The 21,361-nt window shown below is 44.0% G+C and overlaps 1 protein-coding gene across 1 annotated transcript in view; it reads left to right on the top strand.

Annotated features, from left to right (window-relative positions):
• Positions 1 to 21,361, top strand: part of LAMB1 (laminin subunit beta 1) — a 373,674-nt gene that overhangs the window by 328,227 nt on the left and 24,086 nt on the right. Inside the window, exons 29-30 of the mRNA XM_069629156.1 lie at positions 7,737 to 7,944; positions 8,932 to 9,073. Coding sequence (XP_069485257.1) covers positions 7,737 to 7,944; positions 8,932 to 9,073 — 350 coding nt within the window. The remainder of the gene's footprint in view (positions 1 to 7,736; positions 7,945 to 8,931; positions 9,074 to 21,361) is intronic.

Raw genomic sequence — 21,361 nt, 5'->3', positions numbered from 1 at the left:
GCCATTGCTTGCTCGTGCAAGCCTTCCGAACGTTGGGGACATTTTTGTTAGAATAACTTTTCCTCGAACCCTTTGACCGTACCTTAACTTTGTGTTAGAACTTTCCCTGAACTTTTGGGCATAAGGCTCCAACAACTTGGGGAAGGACTTCTGAAGCTAGGGCTAATTCTCTGTGGACCTGTAGTGCACAAACTAATCTATACTTCCCTTTACAGGGGTTTGATCATTTACAGGGGTTTGATCTGTATTATACCCCACTCTAGTCACTGTACATATGTATTCTATTATTAGTGTTGTGTGATGCTTCTACCTGTTAGTCATTTTGCATAGTGTTGTTTGGCCATAAACAAATGACTGTATTTTTATACATACTGTCTGTGTAATTTGTGACTCCCATTGTGTGTACTCGTTGTGGACTCTTTACAAGCTCGCCACCTCTTGAGACTTAGCCTAGACCGCTACCTTGAACTGGTTTGGCTACAGCTCCCAGAGTTGGCCTTCTATACATCTGTGCCCCTAGTCAGAGCATAGAAAATAAGTCTTAACAAAAGTATCATCAAATGTTTAATTAGGCTTTGCAAACCAGCTTTCTGTACCTTGCCCAGCATTTAAGTCCCTGTGCAGCAGCCTGATGCTACAAAAAGGCAAGGATGCTTCCTAGGGTGCCATCAGGCAAAGGCCATCAAGTGGTACCATACTTGCTTTAAAGATCCTCGCTGAAGCAAGAAAAATATGCTCTCAATCTAAATCAATTTCCTCATGGGTTTTTTTTTATTTTTGTTTTTGTTGAGGACATGTTCGGGTCGTTCCACATGATGCTTGCATTTAGAAGTATGGCTCTAGGGGAAGAATCTATCTTTGCAAAATAAGCACAGGAAAGCAGTTACAGATACATGGCTATTTTATCCATCAAATGTACTAGTCCTAAAGCCCAGAGAAAAGCACAGCTGCAATATGTTAAAGGGGGATTGGGGGGTGGGGGGAGGGTGCTGAGCCAAAGTACTGACACGTTTGAACCTTTGGGCAAAATGCTGAAAAACATACAACAAATATGCGAACGTAGTAGGAGTCAGTGTTGGAGGGGATTTGGCATAAAAATGAACAATCTCCCCGTCTGACCCCCAGCACTTTGTGCTCTGACCATGGTGTTAGGCAATGTTTGTATGCAGTACCCTCTGAGAACACTACAAACCACTCTGACTACAGGTATAGGAAACCCAACCTTTAGTATAAGCTTGTACTACACAGTTTGGTTGCGTGTGTTGGGGAGAATTCTCAGAAATGTTCCAATTCCCTCCACCTTAGAGACCCCCAGCAACTTTGCTGGATTTTGAGGATTTGATTTTTTTAACCTTGCGAAAGACTGGATCCTTTTTCCCACTCTCTCATGTATTTTGATGTGATTTCTGAGCTTTGTGTTTCTTTTGGTTATGGAGCCTGACAAACTCCATAGGCATCAACTTTTACATTGTCACCAGCACTTTCAGACTTCTCCAAGGTTTAAATACCTTCTCTGGTATAAACTACTGTTTCCCAGAGCAGTAAAGTGAAATTGACTTTACTTTTGGAACTTTCTAGACCCAGCACACACTATCTTACAATAGGGTGCTGGAGGGGTTACCTAGTATCCCCTTTGTCTAGCTTCTCACGTAACCCTTTTATGTTACCCTTTTCTCACTGAATGGCTAGTGGCAGTGGTTTCATTTTAACTACCATGGTGTGCATTTGCCACGGTATTTCGCAGCTGCAGTAAAGTACCCAAGGGTGCCAATTTAGTCAAAATGCCCCTGGCCTTCTTTTTTTGCCATTTCTTTGTGGAAAGGTCCTTCTTGAAATTTACTCTGTGCGCCAAACCAGGTTTGGTCCAATTGTTTGCTTTGCCTTTGGCGGGATTCACGAGTGAAGGCCGCCTCTGGCTCCAGGGTGTCTGTGGTAGGCAGGAAGTGAGGCAGGTGCTTAGTCTCCTAGGAGATCCACATGCACTCTGTAGTGATTGGCCGGCTGACTGTCCCGCAAAGATGGCCACCCTGCTGGGTCATTGACAGCTATGCTGGAATGAATGGGAGAGAACTGAATAAAAGGCAAGGCTTTTGGCTTGGAAGGCAGAGTCGACCACTGGATGAAGGAACCAAAGAAGAATTTGAAGAGGACGCCTGCTGCAACTCCTGGACTGTTGGTTTGCCCGGTGAAGCCCTGCTGATGTGCTGAAACTCCAAATTTGTATCTACAGAGAAGTCCCTGCTCGGTAAACGGCACCGCTGCAGATCTTGGACACCAGTTGGGCTTCCTTCATTCCTGCACTCTGGTGAGGGGACTCAAGCTCTGGTCATCCTGCTTCTGGAGGGTCCTCGAGACTCCTGGAGCTTCTGGCTGGATTGCAGACGTTGCCCTACACTACAGATTTCTTGACCACTGGCACTCGGTTCCTGCAGCAGCAAAGAAGTACAGCTAGCTGGGGAAGGTGGTCCAGTGGAGTTCGTCTCAGGGTTAGTTGGTCCCACTAACCCAAGGGAAGAAGCCTTCCCTTACGGAACTTCTCTTGTCGATCAGAAAAAGGAGTTTCAGCACAGCAGCAGGGCTTCACAGGGCAATTCAAAGGTCCAGGTGGATGCATCAAGCTTTGTTCATGGTTTCTTCATTGGGTTGTTCTTCCCAGTGGCCGACTCGGTCTTCAGTCACAAAACCCTCACCTTTTAAGCAGGTCTCTCCCATTCATGCACAGAGTAGCTGTCACTCAAAACAGCAGGGGTGACTGTCCTAAAAGGACAACCAGGCAATCAAGACTAGGTGCATTCAGGCATTCCTAAAGGCAAAGGATGGGAGTTTCTGGAACCTCCCTCACTTCTTGCCCTTACAGACACACTGGAGCCAGAGGTGGATTTCAGTACTGAAGCCTGCCAAAGACAAAAGGAACAAAGGGCTCAAACCTGGGTTGGTGTGCAGAGTAATACACAAAGACCCCAGAAACAGAAAATGGTGAAAAAAGACCGCCGGCGGTCATTTTGAAAAAATGGTCACCCATGGGTGCTATATGCAGCTGAGGATTCAGCCTGCGGTAGAAAAGCACAATGGTAGGAACATTAAACCACTGCCACCAGCCATTTAAAGTAGTGAGGATAACATGCATTGTATTCCATGACTGAGTAGGAAAAGGGGCTACTAAGTAACCCCCAGCACTCCACATAAAATGGTGTGTGCTGGACCTACAAAGAGAAAAGTTAAGTAAAGTCAATTTCACTTTACTATTCTTAGGAACAGTAGTTCTCACAAGAAAAGGTATTTGAACCTTACAAAGGATTTGTCTGTGACACTGTACTGAAGGTGCTGTGTCACCATACAAAAAGTAGATGCCTAAGGAGTTTGTCAGACTCAAAAAACAAAATATATTTTTTTAAAAAAAGGAAACCCATTATCCAAATCACGTCAAAACACATGAGCGTGAGAAAAAGAGCTCACTCACTCCAGGGTTAAAATTAAAAATTCATAAAGTCGGTCTCTAAGGTGGGAGGAATTAAGCACTAAAATGAAAATTCTCCCTAACGCACTGAAAATGGGTAGGAGGTCTCCTGGTATTTGCAGTCTGCAGCTCTGGAAAGGCACAGCACCTCGGGAGATGGCTCAATTTATAGTTCGTCTCAGGGGTGGTCAGTACCACCAGCCAAAGGGAAGGAGTTGTCCCCTTCGGTGCTCTGCTGTCACAAAGAAAACAGGGTCAGGACAGCAGTGGTTGCTTCAGTGTTGCAAAGGGACTGCAGGCATCTCTGGTGATCTTCAGCTTCAGTTACTTCAGTTCCAGTGGTCGCCTTGCCTTTCACCTACGGAACCTCACTTTTATTCAGTTTGAGCATACTCCTCTGCATCTCTCTCAGCAGTTTACAGAAAGGGGCGGGTGGCTGTCCAATCAGGACAGCCAGCCCCCCAGCCTGCACTGATTCCCTTCAGGCACTCGGGCAGACTCCTCCCCCACTTCCTGCCTGCCCCGACACACTGGAGCCTAGGCGGGGACACCCAAGGGTTCCTGCCAAAGGCAAACACAGACACACGCACGCGCAAAGAGAAGGGGGATACTAAGTACCCTTTGGCACTCCACTGAAGGTGGTGGTTTCCAATCTGTCAGACTAGAGAGTTTTGGGAGCGACACCAAGTATCTCTCTATCCTTAAAAAGGGTAGTTTACTTAGGGATATAGAAAAATTATCCTACAGGAGGACCCCTAGGGGTCCCCAACAACACTGCCCATAAGGAGCTGTGTGCTGCAGTAGTAAAACACAGATGCATTTAAGAGCTACGGAGCAGACAGACTCCATAGTACAGGTAGATTTACAAAGAATAGAATTGCAAAAGACAGAGCCCATAAGAATGAATGAGTGGAAAAAGGCTCCACTCATTCAGGATGAAAAGAAAAAGGTTCAGAAGTCTAGCAAAAAGTGCTGCGGGTCCCACTAGGAGGGGGGATGATGCAACACAATGATAAAACTCCCTGAAATGCCCCCCCCCCAATAGGAACAGGAGGATCTAATCCACTCCCGGATGGCTCTCTTGATCCAGTCGATAATACTTTCTGGAGAGACCATCAGCATTCTTATGTTGGGTACCTGACCTGTGTTCAATAGTGAAGTCGAAGATTTGTAGGCTTATGGATGACTTCAGCAGTTTTGGGGTTTCTCCTTTCACCTGCATCAGCTACCTTAAGTGTTGGTGGTCAGTTTGAATCTTGAAAGTAGTTCCATAGAGGCATGGTCTGAATTGTTTCAGGGCCCACACAATCGAACAACATTCACGTTCAATGGTTGTCCACCTGGTTTCCCTATCTTTTTAAAAATAATGTTGTACTAATAAAGCAGATGGGGTGCTCCCTGCCTTTGGTATCAAATTGGCTCAAGACTGCTCCTATCCCTGTGTTCGAAGCATTAGTTTGGACTAGAAAGGCCTGAGTGTAATCAGGAGCTCTCAGCACTGGAGCTTTACAGAGGGCATCTTTCAGCCCCTGGAAGGCTTTCAGTCCTCATTGCACTTGACCTTTTTAGGGTACTTGGGAGAGGATATGGTATTCAGTGGAGAACCTATGGTTGCATAGTTCTTTATGAAATTCCTGTAATAAATAGCCAGTAAGTCCCAAGAAGGCTCATACCTGAGTTTGAGTAGTTCGAGTGGCCCAGTCTTGTACAGCCTATGCTTTGCTGGGTAAGGGCTTGATCTCCCATGCTCCTACCTTCCTACCTCATGACCAAGGTAGACCACTTTACTCTGACCAACTTGGCATTTACTTGCTTTGATGGTCAGATTGCCCTGCTGAAGGACCTGCAACACATGTCCCAGGTGGCCAAGATGTTCTTCCCAGGTAGGGCTGAACACTGTCATCCAAGTGTGCCATGCAGAAGTTCTCTAACTCATTCAGAACATGGTTAACCATTCTCTGGAATGTGGCAGGTGTATTGTTTTAAGTCAAAGGGCATGTCCTTAAACTGCTACAAGTCTTCTGGAGTTAAGAATGCTGTCATCTCCTTGGACTGGTCAGTCATGGCAGGAATCCCCCTCGGCCCAGCTTATCCACTAGTTCATCTTGCCAAGGGATGGGCACCAGTCTTGGTGACTGCATTTAATGCCCCATAGTCCACACAGAATCGAAGTTCCTTAGTTCCTGCCTTTGGTACTAACATCACTGGGCTAGCCCATGGACTTGTGGAATGTTCAATCACTCCAAGGTCAAGCGTCTTATTGACCTTCTTTTATGTGATTCCTCACATTATCTGACATCCTGTAGCCCCTGCTTTTAACAGGTATATTATCACCAGTATTAATGTCATGCTGGCCCCAAGGGGTCAAGCCTGATGTAAGTGAGAACAGAGGGGCATAGTGAGTTAACAAAGCTTTGCCCACCTCCTCCTGCTGCTGCATTGTCAGATTAGTAGAGAGTGTTACCCCTTCTGCTGATCCATCTGAATCCATCTGAAGGGTGTCCCCTTAGAAGATCTGAGAAGCTCACTCTACTCGATCAGAAGTTAGGAGCAAAATTCCTATCCCTGTTCTTGAAACCTAGGCCTCCAGTCGGTTGCCATGAAAGATCCCAGGGTCCTCCTTTGAGTAAACCAAGTCTACCAAATAATTGACCTTCAAGTTTTCGCACAACTTTGAAGGGTCGTGTCCATTTGTCCTGTAAGACCCTTTGTCTTTCTCAAACCGTTATGAGAACTCTGTAGTAAACTCTGCTGCGTTTGCCTTCTGGTCGTGCCATTGATTAACCAGCTTTCAAATTCTCACTATCCTCTGTCATCATAAGTGCCATCCTCCATCTGAGGCCAAGCACATAGTAATTTGTACTGGCTTGCGAGAAGGAGCACTCTCCAGACCGTCCTTAATCAGGGCCAAAGGGCCTCGGACTGAATGACCATAATGTATCTCAAAGGGGCTCACTCCAGCTTGAGCAACATCTCTGTAGGCAAATAGAAGGCATGGCAGAAGAAGGTCCCACTTTCTTTTAAGTGGTTCTTACAAAGCTCCAATCATGCTCTACCAACCCATTTGTCTGAGGGTGGTAGGCAGTGGAGAACTTGCAGTTGATCCCTCAGGTTTTCCACATGGCCTGCAAGTAGTGGGACATCAAATTTGACCCCGTCAGATACAACCTCCTTAGGAAATCCTACTCTGGTAAAAATACCAAGTAGGGCCTTAGCCACTGCCTCAGCAGTAACAGTTCTTGCTTCAGGGTACCCGGTGGCATGGTCCACCACAACCAATATAAATCGGTTGCCTGAAGATGTTAGAGGCTCTAGGGGACCAACAATGTCAATCCCCAACCTCCCAAAAGGAACCGCCACAACTAGGAGAGGCACTAAGGGTGCCACATTCTTGGCTCCACTCTTATCAGGTAACTGGCCGTTGTGACAACTCCTACAGCGTTCTATTGGCCCAGGATGGGTGCAGACATAGAAGTACAGTGACATACTCTCCTTGGTCCTCCTAGAGCTTAAGTAACCAGCCAGGGGGACTTCATGGGCTAACTGTAGGAATTTGGGTCTTAGTTCCTGGGGGACTGTTAGGCAAAGTTTGAATGCAGTACCATCTGGGAACACTACAAATCAACTATGACTACAGGTATAGGCACTCTATTGGAAGATAGGGTGTGCTGGGTCTCGAAAGTTACAATGGTAAGTAAAGTCAATTTCACTTTACTGCTGTGGGAAACAGTCGTTTATCCCAGAGAAAGGTATTTAAACCTTGGGGAAATCTGGAAGACTTCCCTGTGACACTGCACTGAAGGTGCTGTGTGACACATTGTAAAAGATGATGCCTATGGAGTTTGTCAGACTCCATAACCAAAAGAAACACAGAGGTAAAATTCACATTAAAATACATGAGTGGGGGGCGGGGGAAGGCTCTCTCTCTCTCTCCAGGTTATAAAAAAAAAAATGAGGTCCTCAAAATCCAGCAAAGTTGCTGGGGGTCTCTAGGGTGGAGAGAATTTGCACATTTCTGAGAATTCTCCCTAATGCCGAGGTTACATTTGGAAGAGATGATTTCACACTCCTCACAAGAGGGATGTGAACACATCTCCCCAATGCCACCTCACTCCTATTTTGTCATCTTCTTGAACCCACTGTCGAACGCATTTTTTCCACCTGGCCTTTCCAGCCTAATATTTGTATAGTGTATGTTTTAATGCATGCAGTGTTAACTTCAAGCCTTCAGTGTGTTTGAAATAATAGATATGAGCTTTGACTTGTTTCACTTGGACAGAGGATGGTGCTGATCTTGACAGCATCGAGGCGGTTGCGAATGAGGTACTGATGATGGAGGTGCCAAGTACGCCTGGGCAGCTGCAGAACCTGACTGATGATATCCGTGTTCGCGTAGAAAGCCTCTCCAATGTTGAGAACATCCTACAACAAAGCGCTGGAGACATTGCAAAAGCAGAGTCGCTGCTAGCCGAAGCTAAACAAGCAAGGTAATGCATTGTACCTTACTGGCTCAATATAGGCATTTTCATTTTTTTTAAAAATTTCTTTTTTTGTATTTCATTTTTTTACTACGAAATTTGTTTCTTGATGCACTTTTTAAAAATGAATTGTACGCTGCTGTAGAGGTACAAAGCAAAAGAATCCCCTCCATGTTCACTCTTAACAGAAAACACCATGGGGCTCCATGCATTCCGGACTAAAAATCCATCTTCAGGGAAACATTCTGCCTATTCTCATTTTACCCCTGTTCATTATGGTGTGAACCTTGTACACTGATAGATATGATTGGCTGTGGTATAGTATCTTGAATTTATTTAATCCGAAATGCATTCTTTCAACCACTTTATATAATACACTGATATTGACTTAAAAATCACAAAACTGTTTTCGATTTTATCAGACATTACGCAAAAACAAGACCCATTATCACATGAGCCATTCATGAGAGGTCCTTCCAAGTTCCTGACTAAGCTGCCAGGGCTTAATTTTCAGGTCAGTCCGCTCCCAGTGCAAAGGAAGAATTTGTTGGCGACGGGACCGCACAAAACTTGAACATATCCGCGTGGTGCCCACTTAAAACACTTCACTTACTTATCACCCACATTTACTCTACAAGTTTGAAATAAGTTAAATGTGCAGTACTTTCTCCAATTGAAGTCCATTTGTAATAGTCTAAATCTTGTTTTTTCTTAACCTTTACAGTTCCGTAACATAAATGTACTGCTTAGCATTGGATTACTACTGTTCAGTTGATCAGTATTTGCAATTATGATTTCCTTGATGCATGATAAGGTCTGAGAAGGTGGGTTTCACCAGCAACAGACTTGAAGAACATCTTGAGATGGTCTCTGGCAATAGTAGTTAAGCAGGTTGGATAGGAACAGCATTTAGTTAAGCTATTATAGAAAGATGGGAAATGATGGATTGTTGATGTGTGTAACTATGAATTCAAATTATTCAAATGTGCTCCACAGTCAAAGTGCAAAAGATGCTAAAGCCACAGCTGACATTGTCAAGGAAGCCTTGGAAGAAGCGGAGAAAGCGCAAGTGTCGGCTGAAAATGCCATCAAGAAAGCGGATGATGACATTAGGGGAACTCAAGACCTCCTATCCTCAGTAAGTCACGCATTCTTCAGACATCCTTTTTGAAGGCTTCACACTTTGGGAATCTATGCTACACATAAGTGCAAGTAGGTGTTGGGAGGTGAAACATAAGTATTTTTAAATAAGTGAAGTTGGCTGTGCTCACAAAACTGCCAAGATGTGAAATACAGCTCGTCTCGATATAATAAACAATTATACAAGCCTCAAACCATAATAAATCAACATAACATATTTTCTCTAAATTCCTTGAGTGTTGGTAAACCCTTTGTAAAGTGTTTCACACAGCGTAAACCTATTTCCACCCTATTTATTTACTTTAGCATTAAGATCCAAAGTAATCAAGTAGTAAGACTCCATGTTACCACTGCGCAAAGAAAACCCAGCTCTCCTGGGAATGTGTTCCCACATCGGCGTACAGTCTCTCAAATCATTTCACACTGGGAGGACCCTGCTTCCTGGATGCAAGAAGAATTCTCCTCATACAAAGATCTTCAGTATTTTAGATCATTGTTGCGCATTATGTGGCCCTTCAGATGGTTTGCAATTCAACTCCCATAAACCCTGCCCAACATAGTGGGTGGTGAAGAACCATGGGAGGTGTAGTCCTAAAACATCTGGTGGGTCGCATAATTGGTAACCATGTTCTAGAATATATGCTTGGCGGAAAAAATGTCACAAGCAGGTCGTTTCTGAATTCTGTGGTACATTTTAAAAAATGAGGCTTTCTGCTGGGGGCACTCAAACATCTTTAGAAATACACGAATGAATGAATGCTGGGCTGTAATTTTAAAAATTCATGGCTAGATAACAAAATGTCCATGGACCATGAATTTTTGTTCATCTTACTTCTCTTTTCTAGAAGAGAAATCGGATGTAATCGGGACCCACGTCCATCCACAGTAGGCTCCGAGCAGCACAGGCAGGAATTGGCCCCAAAAGCTCTCTCTCGACTGGCTTTGAAATACGAGTCAAGGATAGCCCTAGTAAACCTTTTACTGATGCAGCAAGCTTTTCATACGGCCCCTTTAAAGCGTTAGGGACAATTCTCATAAATGTGCTAATTCCCTTCACCTTAGAGACCCCCAGCAACTTTGCTGGATTTTGAGGACTTGATGTCTTTACCTGGAGAGAGTGTGAGCCTTTGTCCCACTCGCTCATGTATTTTGATGTGTTTTACTCTTGTGTTTCATTTGGTTATGGAGCCTAAACTACATAGGCATCAATTTTTCATTTGTCACACAGCACCCTCAGTGCAGTGACACAGGGAAGCCTTATAGGCTGTCCCAAGGTTTAAATACCTTCTCTCGGATAAACTACTGTTTCCCAGAGAAAGTAAAGTGAAATTGACTTTACTATGCTTTTTTTTAAAATTCCTAGGCCCAGCACCCCCTATCTTACAATAGAGTGCTGGAGGGGTTACTTAGTATCCCCTGTGTTTAGAAACTCATGTAGCAGTCAAATGCTACCCTTTCCTCTCAAAATGGCTGGTGTTAGTGTTTTTACAATGAACTACCATATTTTACCCAACCGCAAACACTAGTAGCATTAAATCGCGGGAGCCACGTTTTTCAAGATGATGTCTGAGCCCCCTTTGTTTAAACAGGCCCCGGTCTTCTTTTTTCACCATTTCTTTTTGGAAAGGTCATTCTAGAGTTTGTCTCTGCGCGTCAAACCAGGTTTGGTCCCTTAGTTTGTTCCCCATTGGCGGGCTTCAGGACTGAAGACCGCCGCTGGAGCCCGAGTGTCTGGGGTGGGCAGGAAGTGAGGGAGGTGCCCGAAACTCCCTGTGCTTGGTCTCCTAGGAGAGCCAAATGCACTCTGGCGTGATTGGCTGGCTGGCTGTCCGGCAAGGGCAGCCACCCTGCTGGGTGAGTGACAGCTAGGCTGGAATGAATGGGAGAGAACTGAATAAAAGGCGAGTCTCTTGGCTTGGAAGGCAGTCGACCACTGGAACGAAAGAACCGAAGACGAGCTTGAAGAGGATGGCTGCTGCAACTCCTGGACCATTGGTTTGCCTGGTGAAGCCCTGCTGCAGGTCCGAATCGCTAAGTTCATCTCAACAGAGAAGCCCTGCAATGACGACTTCTCCCTTTGAGTTGGTGGGACCAATCAACTTGACACTAAGCCACCTGCATACCATTCTCTGAGCTCGTATTTTCCACAGAGTGCTGCAGGAAACCGAATAACCAGAGAGAGGGACACCAGTTAGTGTGCTTGACTACAGCTACCGGAATTGAAGATTTGTCAGTTGCCAGCTTTTTGGCCAGTCCCTGTGCAGTGCAGGAGTCCCCTGACGTCCTCCCTATTGTCCCCATGACTGAGGCTCAGGAACCGCGAGATCTGCAGGAACTGCCAGTAACAGACGTCTTAAGCTGCATCTTTTTCTTCATTTGTAAGGTACTGTGAAACGAGACAGAGTACTTAACTCTCGCGTTGGAAGTGCTTGAAACTTTCCCAACTTGCAGGCCTAATCCGCTTGTGACCCAACATATGATTATTTCTTTTACAAACTACCATAACTGCTTTATCCTATACAAAACTTTAGCCCATTGACCTTGGCCTAACCTATTGCATTGAATCGACTCCTCTGGTGAACTCCAAACATTTGCGCTGTTTAAGAATAATTGTGATCTTCTTATTAACTTATGCATTTTTGCTCCTACTTCAAAGTACTCTGCCATTTTGCTCCTCTTTCAAAGTAGTTTAAATGCCTTGGAAACGTACAGTGTAAAGTACTGAAGTATATATATATGTGTGTGTGATATATATATTGCCTCCTTCTAGTGAATGCTTTATAACTGACTGTGAAATAAATTAATAAGTGTTTTATCAATAAACCTTGAGTGTAAGAGTTTATTTGAATACTTGTGATTGTAGACCTCTGTGTAACAGCATTACAGCTCACATTCCTCTCTTGAGATACGCCTGGCTGCTCAGCAACGCTACGAAAACTGTGTAGTACAGACTTATACCAAAGGTTGGTTTGCTTACACCTCTAGTCCTAGTTGTGTGTAGTGGCCCCAAAGGGTACTGCATACAAACCTTTCCTAACAGTAGCACAGCAATATTTAGAAAAATATAAAATAGTTGGGAGATTACAGAACATTAAGTTTAACTTTTACAGCTGTAATCGCAGCAGTAGGCAGTGTTGGAGATGAAATGCAAAAGTGGGAGATGAACACAAGAATAAGTTCAGGAGCTCTGTCCACTGGTAGTTTCTATTAACACGTGTTTGGGCCTCCTTGCTTATTGTGGCAGGCTACAAGCTGCTAATAGTAAATACACCAAGACTTGAATATTAAGACCAAAAGGAAACATCTTGGTAAACGATTTGCCTATTTTTGTTACTTTAAAAAATGAATGGCTTAGATTTTGATGGTCTGCTACTTCACTCTGCTTTGGAGATAACTTCCAGAGAAGAATTTTGTCAGCACATTTACATAATTGGACTAGCACACACATTAGACTCATTTCTGACTAGAACACAAACCGCTTTATTCTAAACAAAAAAACAAACTGCAAGACATTCATCAGATCTCCCACAAAAAATTCTGAGAAATTATGCACACATCAGAATCTTACTTTCCACAAGCTAAGCGCTTTCAATATAGCAAAGAATTTCTTTACAGTTTCTGCCTGTTAGTCCCACAGTCCTTGTAGCACAAGTTCTTCTGCCGCCAGGCTGTTGGGACTGATTTTCTATACTATGGCCTGGTGGACAGATGTATAGAAGGCCAACCTATATTGTGACGGGGACAACTCTGGGGTTGCTGTAGCCAAAGCAGTTCAAGATAGTAAAACGAATGGTCTAGGATAAGTCTTGTGAAGTGTTGAGTTTATAAGGGTCCACAATGGGCACACAGAGTGAAGCAGTCAAGGAACACACTTGGACAAACCAGTATGAAAATACATCTTTACTTCTAAATAATAGTTAATGTCTACAAACAGGTAATCCTCTCACTCAAAACTAACATTAGATGAATATGTACAATAACTAGTGTAGGACAAAATATATCAAACCCCTGCAAAGATGGGTACAGATTAGCATTTGCACTACAAGTCCACAGAGAATAAATCCTAACTTCAGAAGTAAATTCCTAAAATGTATGGGGCCTTGTGCCCCAAAGTTCAATACCGTTTTATGAAGATGGGGTCTCTGGGGGCCAGTGAACAATTCAAGTGTCAGGGGACAATTTAAACTAGTTAACAAACGTGTTCCCAACTTTGAGTGCTTGTGTGAACGAGCAATGGCAAAGCCAACGTGTTTGGAAAGTTTTATTAAAGTAATCAAACTTTAAAAGGGGAGTTAGGGGCGCAGGTAAGTATCGCTATAACTCACCCCCATACTCCGATTCTTCATGAGACTTTGTAGGTCGGTTGAAGAAGGTCCATGGTGGCTTTTCCCGCCATCAACCACAGCCCTTGATCCCCAGGGGTTGCAGGTTTGAGCAGCTCTCCTGGTCGGTGTCTGATGCTGGTGCAAGGTCTCCCAGTTGAAGAATGCAGCAAAACTCAATGCAGGGCCCCTCCCAGGACCGGAATGAATGCAGGTAAGCAATTTTGGACGATGGCCACCGATGCACGGTTATGCAAAGGGATTCACTTGCCACAGTCATACTTTCCCTCCTATCTCGGGTCCCCTTGATTGATGCAAGTACCAGGAAATTGCGCAGAGGTAAGTCTTGTAGTACAAGTTGAGGATCCCCCAAGTTCCAGGCCTCAACTCGGAATGGCGATGTCTGCAGTGCGGTAGCCCAAACTCAGGGCTGCTTAGTCACAGGGCGGTTCTAGAGTACTTCTGAAGGCTCTTCTTGGGACTCCGAGCTGACGTCGAGAATGGATGTTCTCTCCACTCCACGGGTCACAGCTCCTTTGCAGGACTGCTGAAGATCTTCCACAGGACAGGGCTCTACCAGGGCAGCAGCTGAAGTTGGTCGCCAAGCCTCCTTCTGACTGGCCCACGGTCTCCTCGCAAGTCTTGTAGCTGGACATGAGTCTTGGCTCCTTCAGTTTCTCAGGATCTCTAGAGTGTGTGCAGGGGTCCTCTTCATATCCTAAAAGCCAGGTAAGAACAGCAGCTCCCACTAGCCAATGACCGATCTGAGAGACACTGAGACACTGAGTGATCGGAAAGAGGTGCACAGACTGCTTTCCTTTCAATTAAAGAAGAAGCCATCCATCCTTTCCTAGGCCATGAGTCAGGGTGATCCCTTTGTATTTTGCCTTGGGTGGCGTCTCGTGTATGGGGATATGTGTGATGAGCAAGACAGGTTTATCATCTGTGCCCACTACTAATGAATAGACAGTGTTCTTTAATTATAGGTCACGTCTGATTGGGTCCATGTTTGGAATTATGTCACCCTGCATTTATTAGGTTTTTAGCTAATATTGGTAGTGTTATCGTTTCTTTTACCACTGGGGACATTCTTGAGCTATACCCCATGGAATCTTTGGCCTTCTAATGGTCCTGCACCTGGCTTACGACTGGTTGTTCTCTTGTAATTAACTGCGGGGTTGTCTTCTTGCATCCTGGGAATTACTCTCTCATGCTTTCACGACAACGTTCTGACCCTCCCTTAATTTACGGTAGCCTTGAATGTGTTCGTCATCCCCTGTCTGTGCTCTGCATGGTTTCAGAATTTTTAGTTCTCTTGAATCCTTGAGACCTTTCGTTTACTTAGTGTGTTGCGGCTTCCACATTTGGAAAAGATGGCTGCTCAGTACTGTTGCATTTCTGTTAGTGAGCTATATTCCTGTGTTGTTCATGTTGCATTCAGAGTATACATTGCTTAGGTTGGTATTCTTCATGTCTTATGGATGCTATGTTAATATTTTTCATGTATAAATGCACGTGTTACCTAGTGTTTACCTTTTTCATGTTAATGCATATTTGTTTTGTCTAGTGTATTGTTGTAATGTTGGTTTGGTTTATTGGTGCCATCTTCAGCATTAGATTGTGTCCATCTCCTGCTGTACCTGCCTCGGATAATGGAGGTACGGTTGCCTTAGTGAGTATATCACCTCTGCAATATTGGGCTGGGGTGGAGGCAGAAGCTATGGATGACTTATTCATCTGCCTCTTAACATTCACCCCTCTGCTTTAGTCCTCAATCACACTCTTCTTCTGTCCTCCCCCGCTCTTTGGGTATCCATATCTTAGTAACCCCCCGAGCTCCCAAGTGACCTGTATTTCTGATATGTTCATCCACACTCCAGGTCATATAGTAGCATTCCCCATTGTAATCGCAATATACCCAGTGCTCTGTGCAGTTGTGAGGGTCCTAGGGACAAGTGCATTTTGATTTTGGAAGGGCAATAGGGCTTTCCATTGCCTGGGTATGGGTGAGGTCATCTGCTTGGGTATACTTGTGCATGCGAGGATCCACTGTCTTTCTGCATTGGCTCATTGCAATTCTTTGAACACAGAATCCAAATGGTGGTAGTACTAAAATGGCCATCAGCACTTTAATGCATTGGCCAACCAGGAGGGAATCCATACGAACAGGTAACTAAACCAGTCATCATAAGCAATTTTGTCTAGCTCCTTTACCATTCTTGTGTGTATTTCTGTTAAGGTGGCTACATCCTCTGTGAGGATACCATTCACCTCATCGTGGGTGGGTTTGTATGTGCAGCAAGAAGGCCCTTTTTTCGCACACACACACCCCCCCCCTTCTTGGCAGTTATCAAATTGAGAGCGTACCTGTTTTGGAGGGTCAGAAGTCTTATGGCCCTCAGCTCTTCTTTTATGGCATTAAATTCTTTTATTGTTGTGTTTGTCTGCAGCAGCTCCCAGCGGGTTATCTGCAGCCATTTTGTATTTGTGTTGGATTGCAACCCGGCAGTAAAGAGATGCAAATACCATTTCAGTTCTGCCAAACAATTCTTGCTCGTCTGGTATGGCGTCATATGCCTCTTCATAGTTGCTCCTCTTTGTGCGTGTAAGTGTGAGGGACCTCTTATTTCTTGAGTGTGTTCATTTTGGGGAAATCTCCATTCTGTACATCACTCCGGGGTACTACCAGGCTGGTGCACTTATTACTAGAGAGCATATGCCTCCCTAATTTGGGTGAAGCTGCATGCAAGCTTTGGAACCACAAACCCAATAGTGGTTCATTATTATGGCTGTTCCTACTTTCATGTCTGGTACATCAAAAATACACTTGAACACTTTGTATTAATTTCAACAAGCAGTGTGCCATTATTTCTGAAGCACAGTGTGGCATCTTTCAGAGCTATTAAGGGTACCGGTCCTCTGTCATCTTCTACCCAGTTAAGCAATTTGTTATATATGGGACATTTGGCAAGGCATTCGTTATTAGCATTTTGCACAACTTCTTCAGGTTGCTCTAGGAGTTCTAATGCTTTGCAGCCTATTAATCCTTCGCCACATCCATCTGCTGTAAGTAGGTCTTTTTATTTGTAACTGTCCTGTGTCCCAACACCCAGGTATTACTTTTCCTTGCGCATGGTTAGGCAGAATTGCATGCAGTACCCTCTAGGACCACCACACACAATTGACTACAGGTGTAAGCAAGACCAACCTCTGGTATACATCTGTACCACACAGTTTGTTGGTAGCGAGCTGAGCAGCCAGGCTTATCGAGTGAATGTGAGCATTACAAGTAACTACACAGAGGACTTTCAATCACAGTGGTTCAAGTAGACACTTATACTTAAGGCTTCTTGGTAAAACACTTATAAATTTATTTAAACAATCATTTATAAAACATTTCACTAGGAGAAGACAACTTAATATTCTAGACCAATACACTTCAATACAAAATTAAGTTCTTGAGACAGTATGAGCTCCCTTGAAAAAGGAGCCAAATGGCAGTTCAGTTACTTAGCAGTGAGCAAAAAGGACAAAAGTAGAATAGATTATATATACTTTCTAGGCAGTGCACATAGTTTCAGTTCACCAGAATAGTTCAGTTCGAGTCAATAGGCCAAGCCAAAGTCAATGGGCTAGTGTTCAGGATAGGAAAGAGCAGTTCTAGTATCAAACAGTAAAGTCTTTGCAAAAGTTCTCAGAAGTAGTTTAGGCGAAAAATAATCATTTGTGGGGTCACAAGCTGATTAGGCCTGTAAGTTGGGAAAGTTTCACAAACTTTCACTGCGTGAGTGGCGTTCTCCCAATTGGGTTGGCATAGTACCTTTGTATGAAGAAAACAAATATTGCTGAAGTTGTGTTTTCTGGCAGTTCTGCAGATCTCGCTGTTCCTGAGCCTCAGTCGTGGGGACAAGAGGGAGGATGTCGGGGGACTCCTGCACTGCACGGGATCATTGAAGAAAGCAAACAAAATGGAGTCACTTCAGTTTCCAGTAGCTGTAGATTTAAGAACACAAACTGGTGTCCCTCTCCCTGGTTAATCCTAACCAGCCTTGAGAAGGGTATCCAGGTGTCTTATGAGTTGATTGGTCCCACCAACTCAAAGGAAGAAGCTGTCCTTGAAGGAGCTTCTCTGTCGAATGGATTTTGGCAATTCAGACCTGCAGCAGGGCTACACCGGGCAAAACAATGGTCCAGTGGTTGCAGCAGATGTCCTCTTCCAGCTCGTCTTCGGTTTTTTCGTTCCAGTGGTCGACTCTGCCTTGCAGTCCTGGAGACTCGCCTTTTTAAACAGTTTTCTCCCTTTCATTCCAGCCTAGCTGTCACTCACCCAGCAGGATCGCTGTCCTTGCCAGACAGTCAGCCAGCCAATCGCGCCAGAGTGCATTTGGGTCTCCTAGGAAACTAAGCACAGGGAGTTTTGGGTACCTCCCTCACTTCCTGGCCACCCCAGACGCCAAGGGCGGGCTTCAGTCCCGAAGCACACAAACAAAGGGACCAAACCTGGTTTGGCGTGCAGAGACAAACACTAGAAGGCCCTTTCCAAAAAGAAATGGCGAGAAAGGAGACCAGGACCCGGTCTTGAAATATCATGGTAGTTCATTGCAATATCACTGCCAGCAGCCATTTCCATTCCATAGGAATGGGTAGCATTTGACTGCTATGTTAGTGTTTAGACACAGGGGATAGGATGTAACCCCTCCAGTACTCCATTGTAAGATGGTGTGTAATGGGTCTATGAATTTGGAAAAGACTAGTAAAGTCAATTTCACTTTACATTCTCTGGGAAACAGTAGTTTATCCCAGAGAAGGTTTCTAAACCTTTGGGAAGTCTAAAAGACATCCCTGTGTTAATGCACTGAGGGTGCTGTGCAACACACATGAAAAGATTATGCCTATGGAGTTATCTAAAACTCCATAATCCGAGAACACAATTGTAAAACACACATCAAAACACATGAAAGAGTGGGGGGGGGAGGGGAAGGCTCACTCTTTCCAGGTTAAAAAATCAAGTCCTCAAAATCCAGCAACGTTGCTGGGGGGTCTCTAAGGTGAAGGGAATTTGCACATTTCTGAGAATTCTCCCTAACACGCATCATTACACGGCAGCATTTTATGTTCTATTTTAATTCCTCCTCCATTCATGTCTATTGGCAGATACATTGCTACCTTGTTTTACGTATTAGCTTTTATCATGGTGTTTTTATGTTTTATAAAATGATCCTCCTGTAGAGACTTTGGTTTCGTCACCCACTCTGGAAGCTGTCTGTGCTTGAAATTGTCCTCGGGACATAAATAGTGCAAGGTGGGTGGTGCAATGTTCTGCTTTCGCAGGTACTTATGTGGCTATAAACGTTCTGGGGCCCCTCAGAGTAGGGGATGAGAGAAAACACAAAACTCATCAGAATTCTGCTTATATCACATGTTGTTGGTAACATGGACCGTTTCATCAATATATTAAGTCAGGTGCATTGAGTTGTCTAACATTTCTTTTTAATCGCCTCATCTTTGTGTTTAGCACAGGGAATTCGCCTGGTGTCATTTCATCATCGTTACAGTGCTTATATTCATGTTTACTGGTCTAGCAGTAATGATGATTGCTCTTGCTGCAATAAAAAGTATTATATATAAACTACAAAATGTCAAGCATTGCTATTGTTGCTAGTGTATCTAATTTCTGCGAGTACATTCTCGTCTAGGCTCTGACAGAGAATATCACATATTCTTCAACACATGCATTCTTGTTGCAGGAAAAGTGGTTCCTTTCTTATCCTTGAAAGCAAGTGTTCACAAGAAAAAGGTTGTCAATATTGAGAGAAAATGTCTTTCCAGCACTATGTAAGCCTTTAGGTTGAATAGTTGTATTGTTATGCAGAGGTTCCAGGGTCCTAAAAAGGGATAAGTGTTCATAAAAAAGGATAAAATCAAGAATAATATAATTGCTATAGGAAACAGCGGTTATTTTCTTTTTATTGTAGAAATGTAACACTTTATTTTAGGCCAACGTAGTTAAAAGAAAGTTGAACTGACTTGTCTTTATAGCTATGAAGGAAAGAATATTTTTTCTTCTTCTTCTTGCTGCTGATTGGTCGTAGTCATCGACCTCGTTTGAACTATTCTCGCCTCCTCTTCACCTTTGTGCTCACTGTTGGCGGCAGGGGGGGGGTCTCTACTTTGAAGGGTTTGATGTCACTGAGGTGTAGCCAGGCACGCCGTCCTAGGAGCTTTACAGCTGTCTGTGTAACCGCTTCCACTATAAACGGTCCCTCAAACTGGTGCTTATCCCACCATCTTATAAAGTTTCTACACAGAACCTTGTCTCTGGGAAACCGTATTAGTGCTTCAGTAGTGCTTGTGCATTGACTTGTTCATTTGCTTAATCGGCTTTCTTCGAACCCCCTCCCAGCAGTGCTCATACCTGTTGGGACATACATTTAAGAAATTCCATCATAGCTGTTAAATCATTGTGCATTTCACTGCCTAGCACAGTGCCAGCGTTCTCTGCATCAGTTTGAGCTAGAGTGAGAGGAACAAGGGGTGTGTACATTCGGCGTCCCGTCACCAGCTGACCTTAACACCCTTTGGAACGTGCATTGTAAAGGATGGGATTACACCAGAATAATTCTGAGTCCAAATAATTGGCAAACTAAAGCAGATGGCAAGTTACTGTTTTATTAACAATTATTTAAAACGTGGAGGTTATAATGAACAGCAACATACGTACGCTCAGTCTCTCAATGATATGCACAAAATATACAATTCGTATACTTAGTAATGCATCAGTGATGTCATACTACGTAGCAATAGTGAAAAACCTATCAAGTGTCAGTTTGAGTTAAGGGTAAAATCTAGATATACACTTATATGGGAGCTAGGATTGTTATTGGCTGTCCTTTATCAGGTGGACAACTTAAGCCTACCTCTTAATGCATGTAATTTCAGAAACACTAGATAGACAGTTTCTCATTAGTCTTGCAAGCTTTAAAAATCCTTTGTTATATGGACTAATACCAGTGGTCGAAGTGAGCGGGAGCGGTGCTCCTACTTTTTTAAATTACGTTTTACAGCTCCTATACTTTTATTTTAAAAAAAAAACTGTTCCAGAATGGTTTTATTTTAAAATAAGTGTGGGAAGATGTTGCAACTTGCACTTTCAGTGCACTGCACTGAACGCTCCCTTAAACAGCAGCTGCAAGTGTTTGGGGGTTTGTATTGTGTATGGGAGGGGGCGTGGTGATGGGGTTTGTGAGGAGTGGGTACAGGCCAGCAGGGAATATAGTTCCACTACTTCTTTTCGTACACTGAGACCACTAATACAATTGGTTGGCATGCTAGTGCCATGTCTGGAACATTTGAATCATTTTGCAGCAGGTAAACCCAGACCCAGGGGCAAGGAGATGGGACATGAAGCTACTTCACCACCCAATTAGCCCAGCATCTCATCACCCATGCCTTCTGCCATGAAATTGTCTTTGTACTTGGCCTTGTAGCGTATTCTTGTCTTTGGGAATGCACGGTAGTGAGGGCACTCTCTATCATGTCTAGCACTCCAAGTTCAAGTTCTGTTTCCATCCTTGGCTCACGTGACGGGAGACCATGATCTGGTCCGGTTTGCAGCTTTTAAATGCTCTAAAGGAATTAAAACTTGGCATTCCTTGTGGTGTTTCTTGCACCTTAACAGGAGAAGATTCATCCTCTGCACACTCATTCTTCAGAGTAGATGGCAGACCCCGATTTATACCATCTTGACGACAGTCTAGCCACACAGCTCCATGAGCCTGCTATTCTTCTGCGACACAGCTTTTCCATTCCCCCCCCCTTTATGGTTTCTGGCTCATTTAATTCATGATACCAATGGCAGCTTCACCTGCATTCTATTTACTAATCATAGCTAGCCTTTATGATGACTTGATCTACCTTGTGTTCCAGCGTCTGTACGTTCACTTCTTGTTTTCCACATTGACAGT

Source organism: Ambystoma mexicanum, chromosome 12 (assembly GCF_040938575.1).
Source record: "Ambystoma mexicanum isolate Mex_15411 chromosome 12, UKY_AmexF1_1, whole genome shotgun sequence".
Classification (NCBI taxonomy): Eukaryota; Metazoa; Chordata; class Amphibia; order Caudata; family Ambystomatidae; genus Ambystoma; species Ambystoma mexicanum.
Note: the sequence above shows the minus strand (reverse complement) of the source record. Positions and strands in the feature narration are given on the sequence as shown.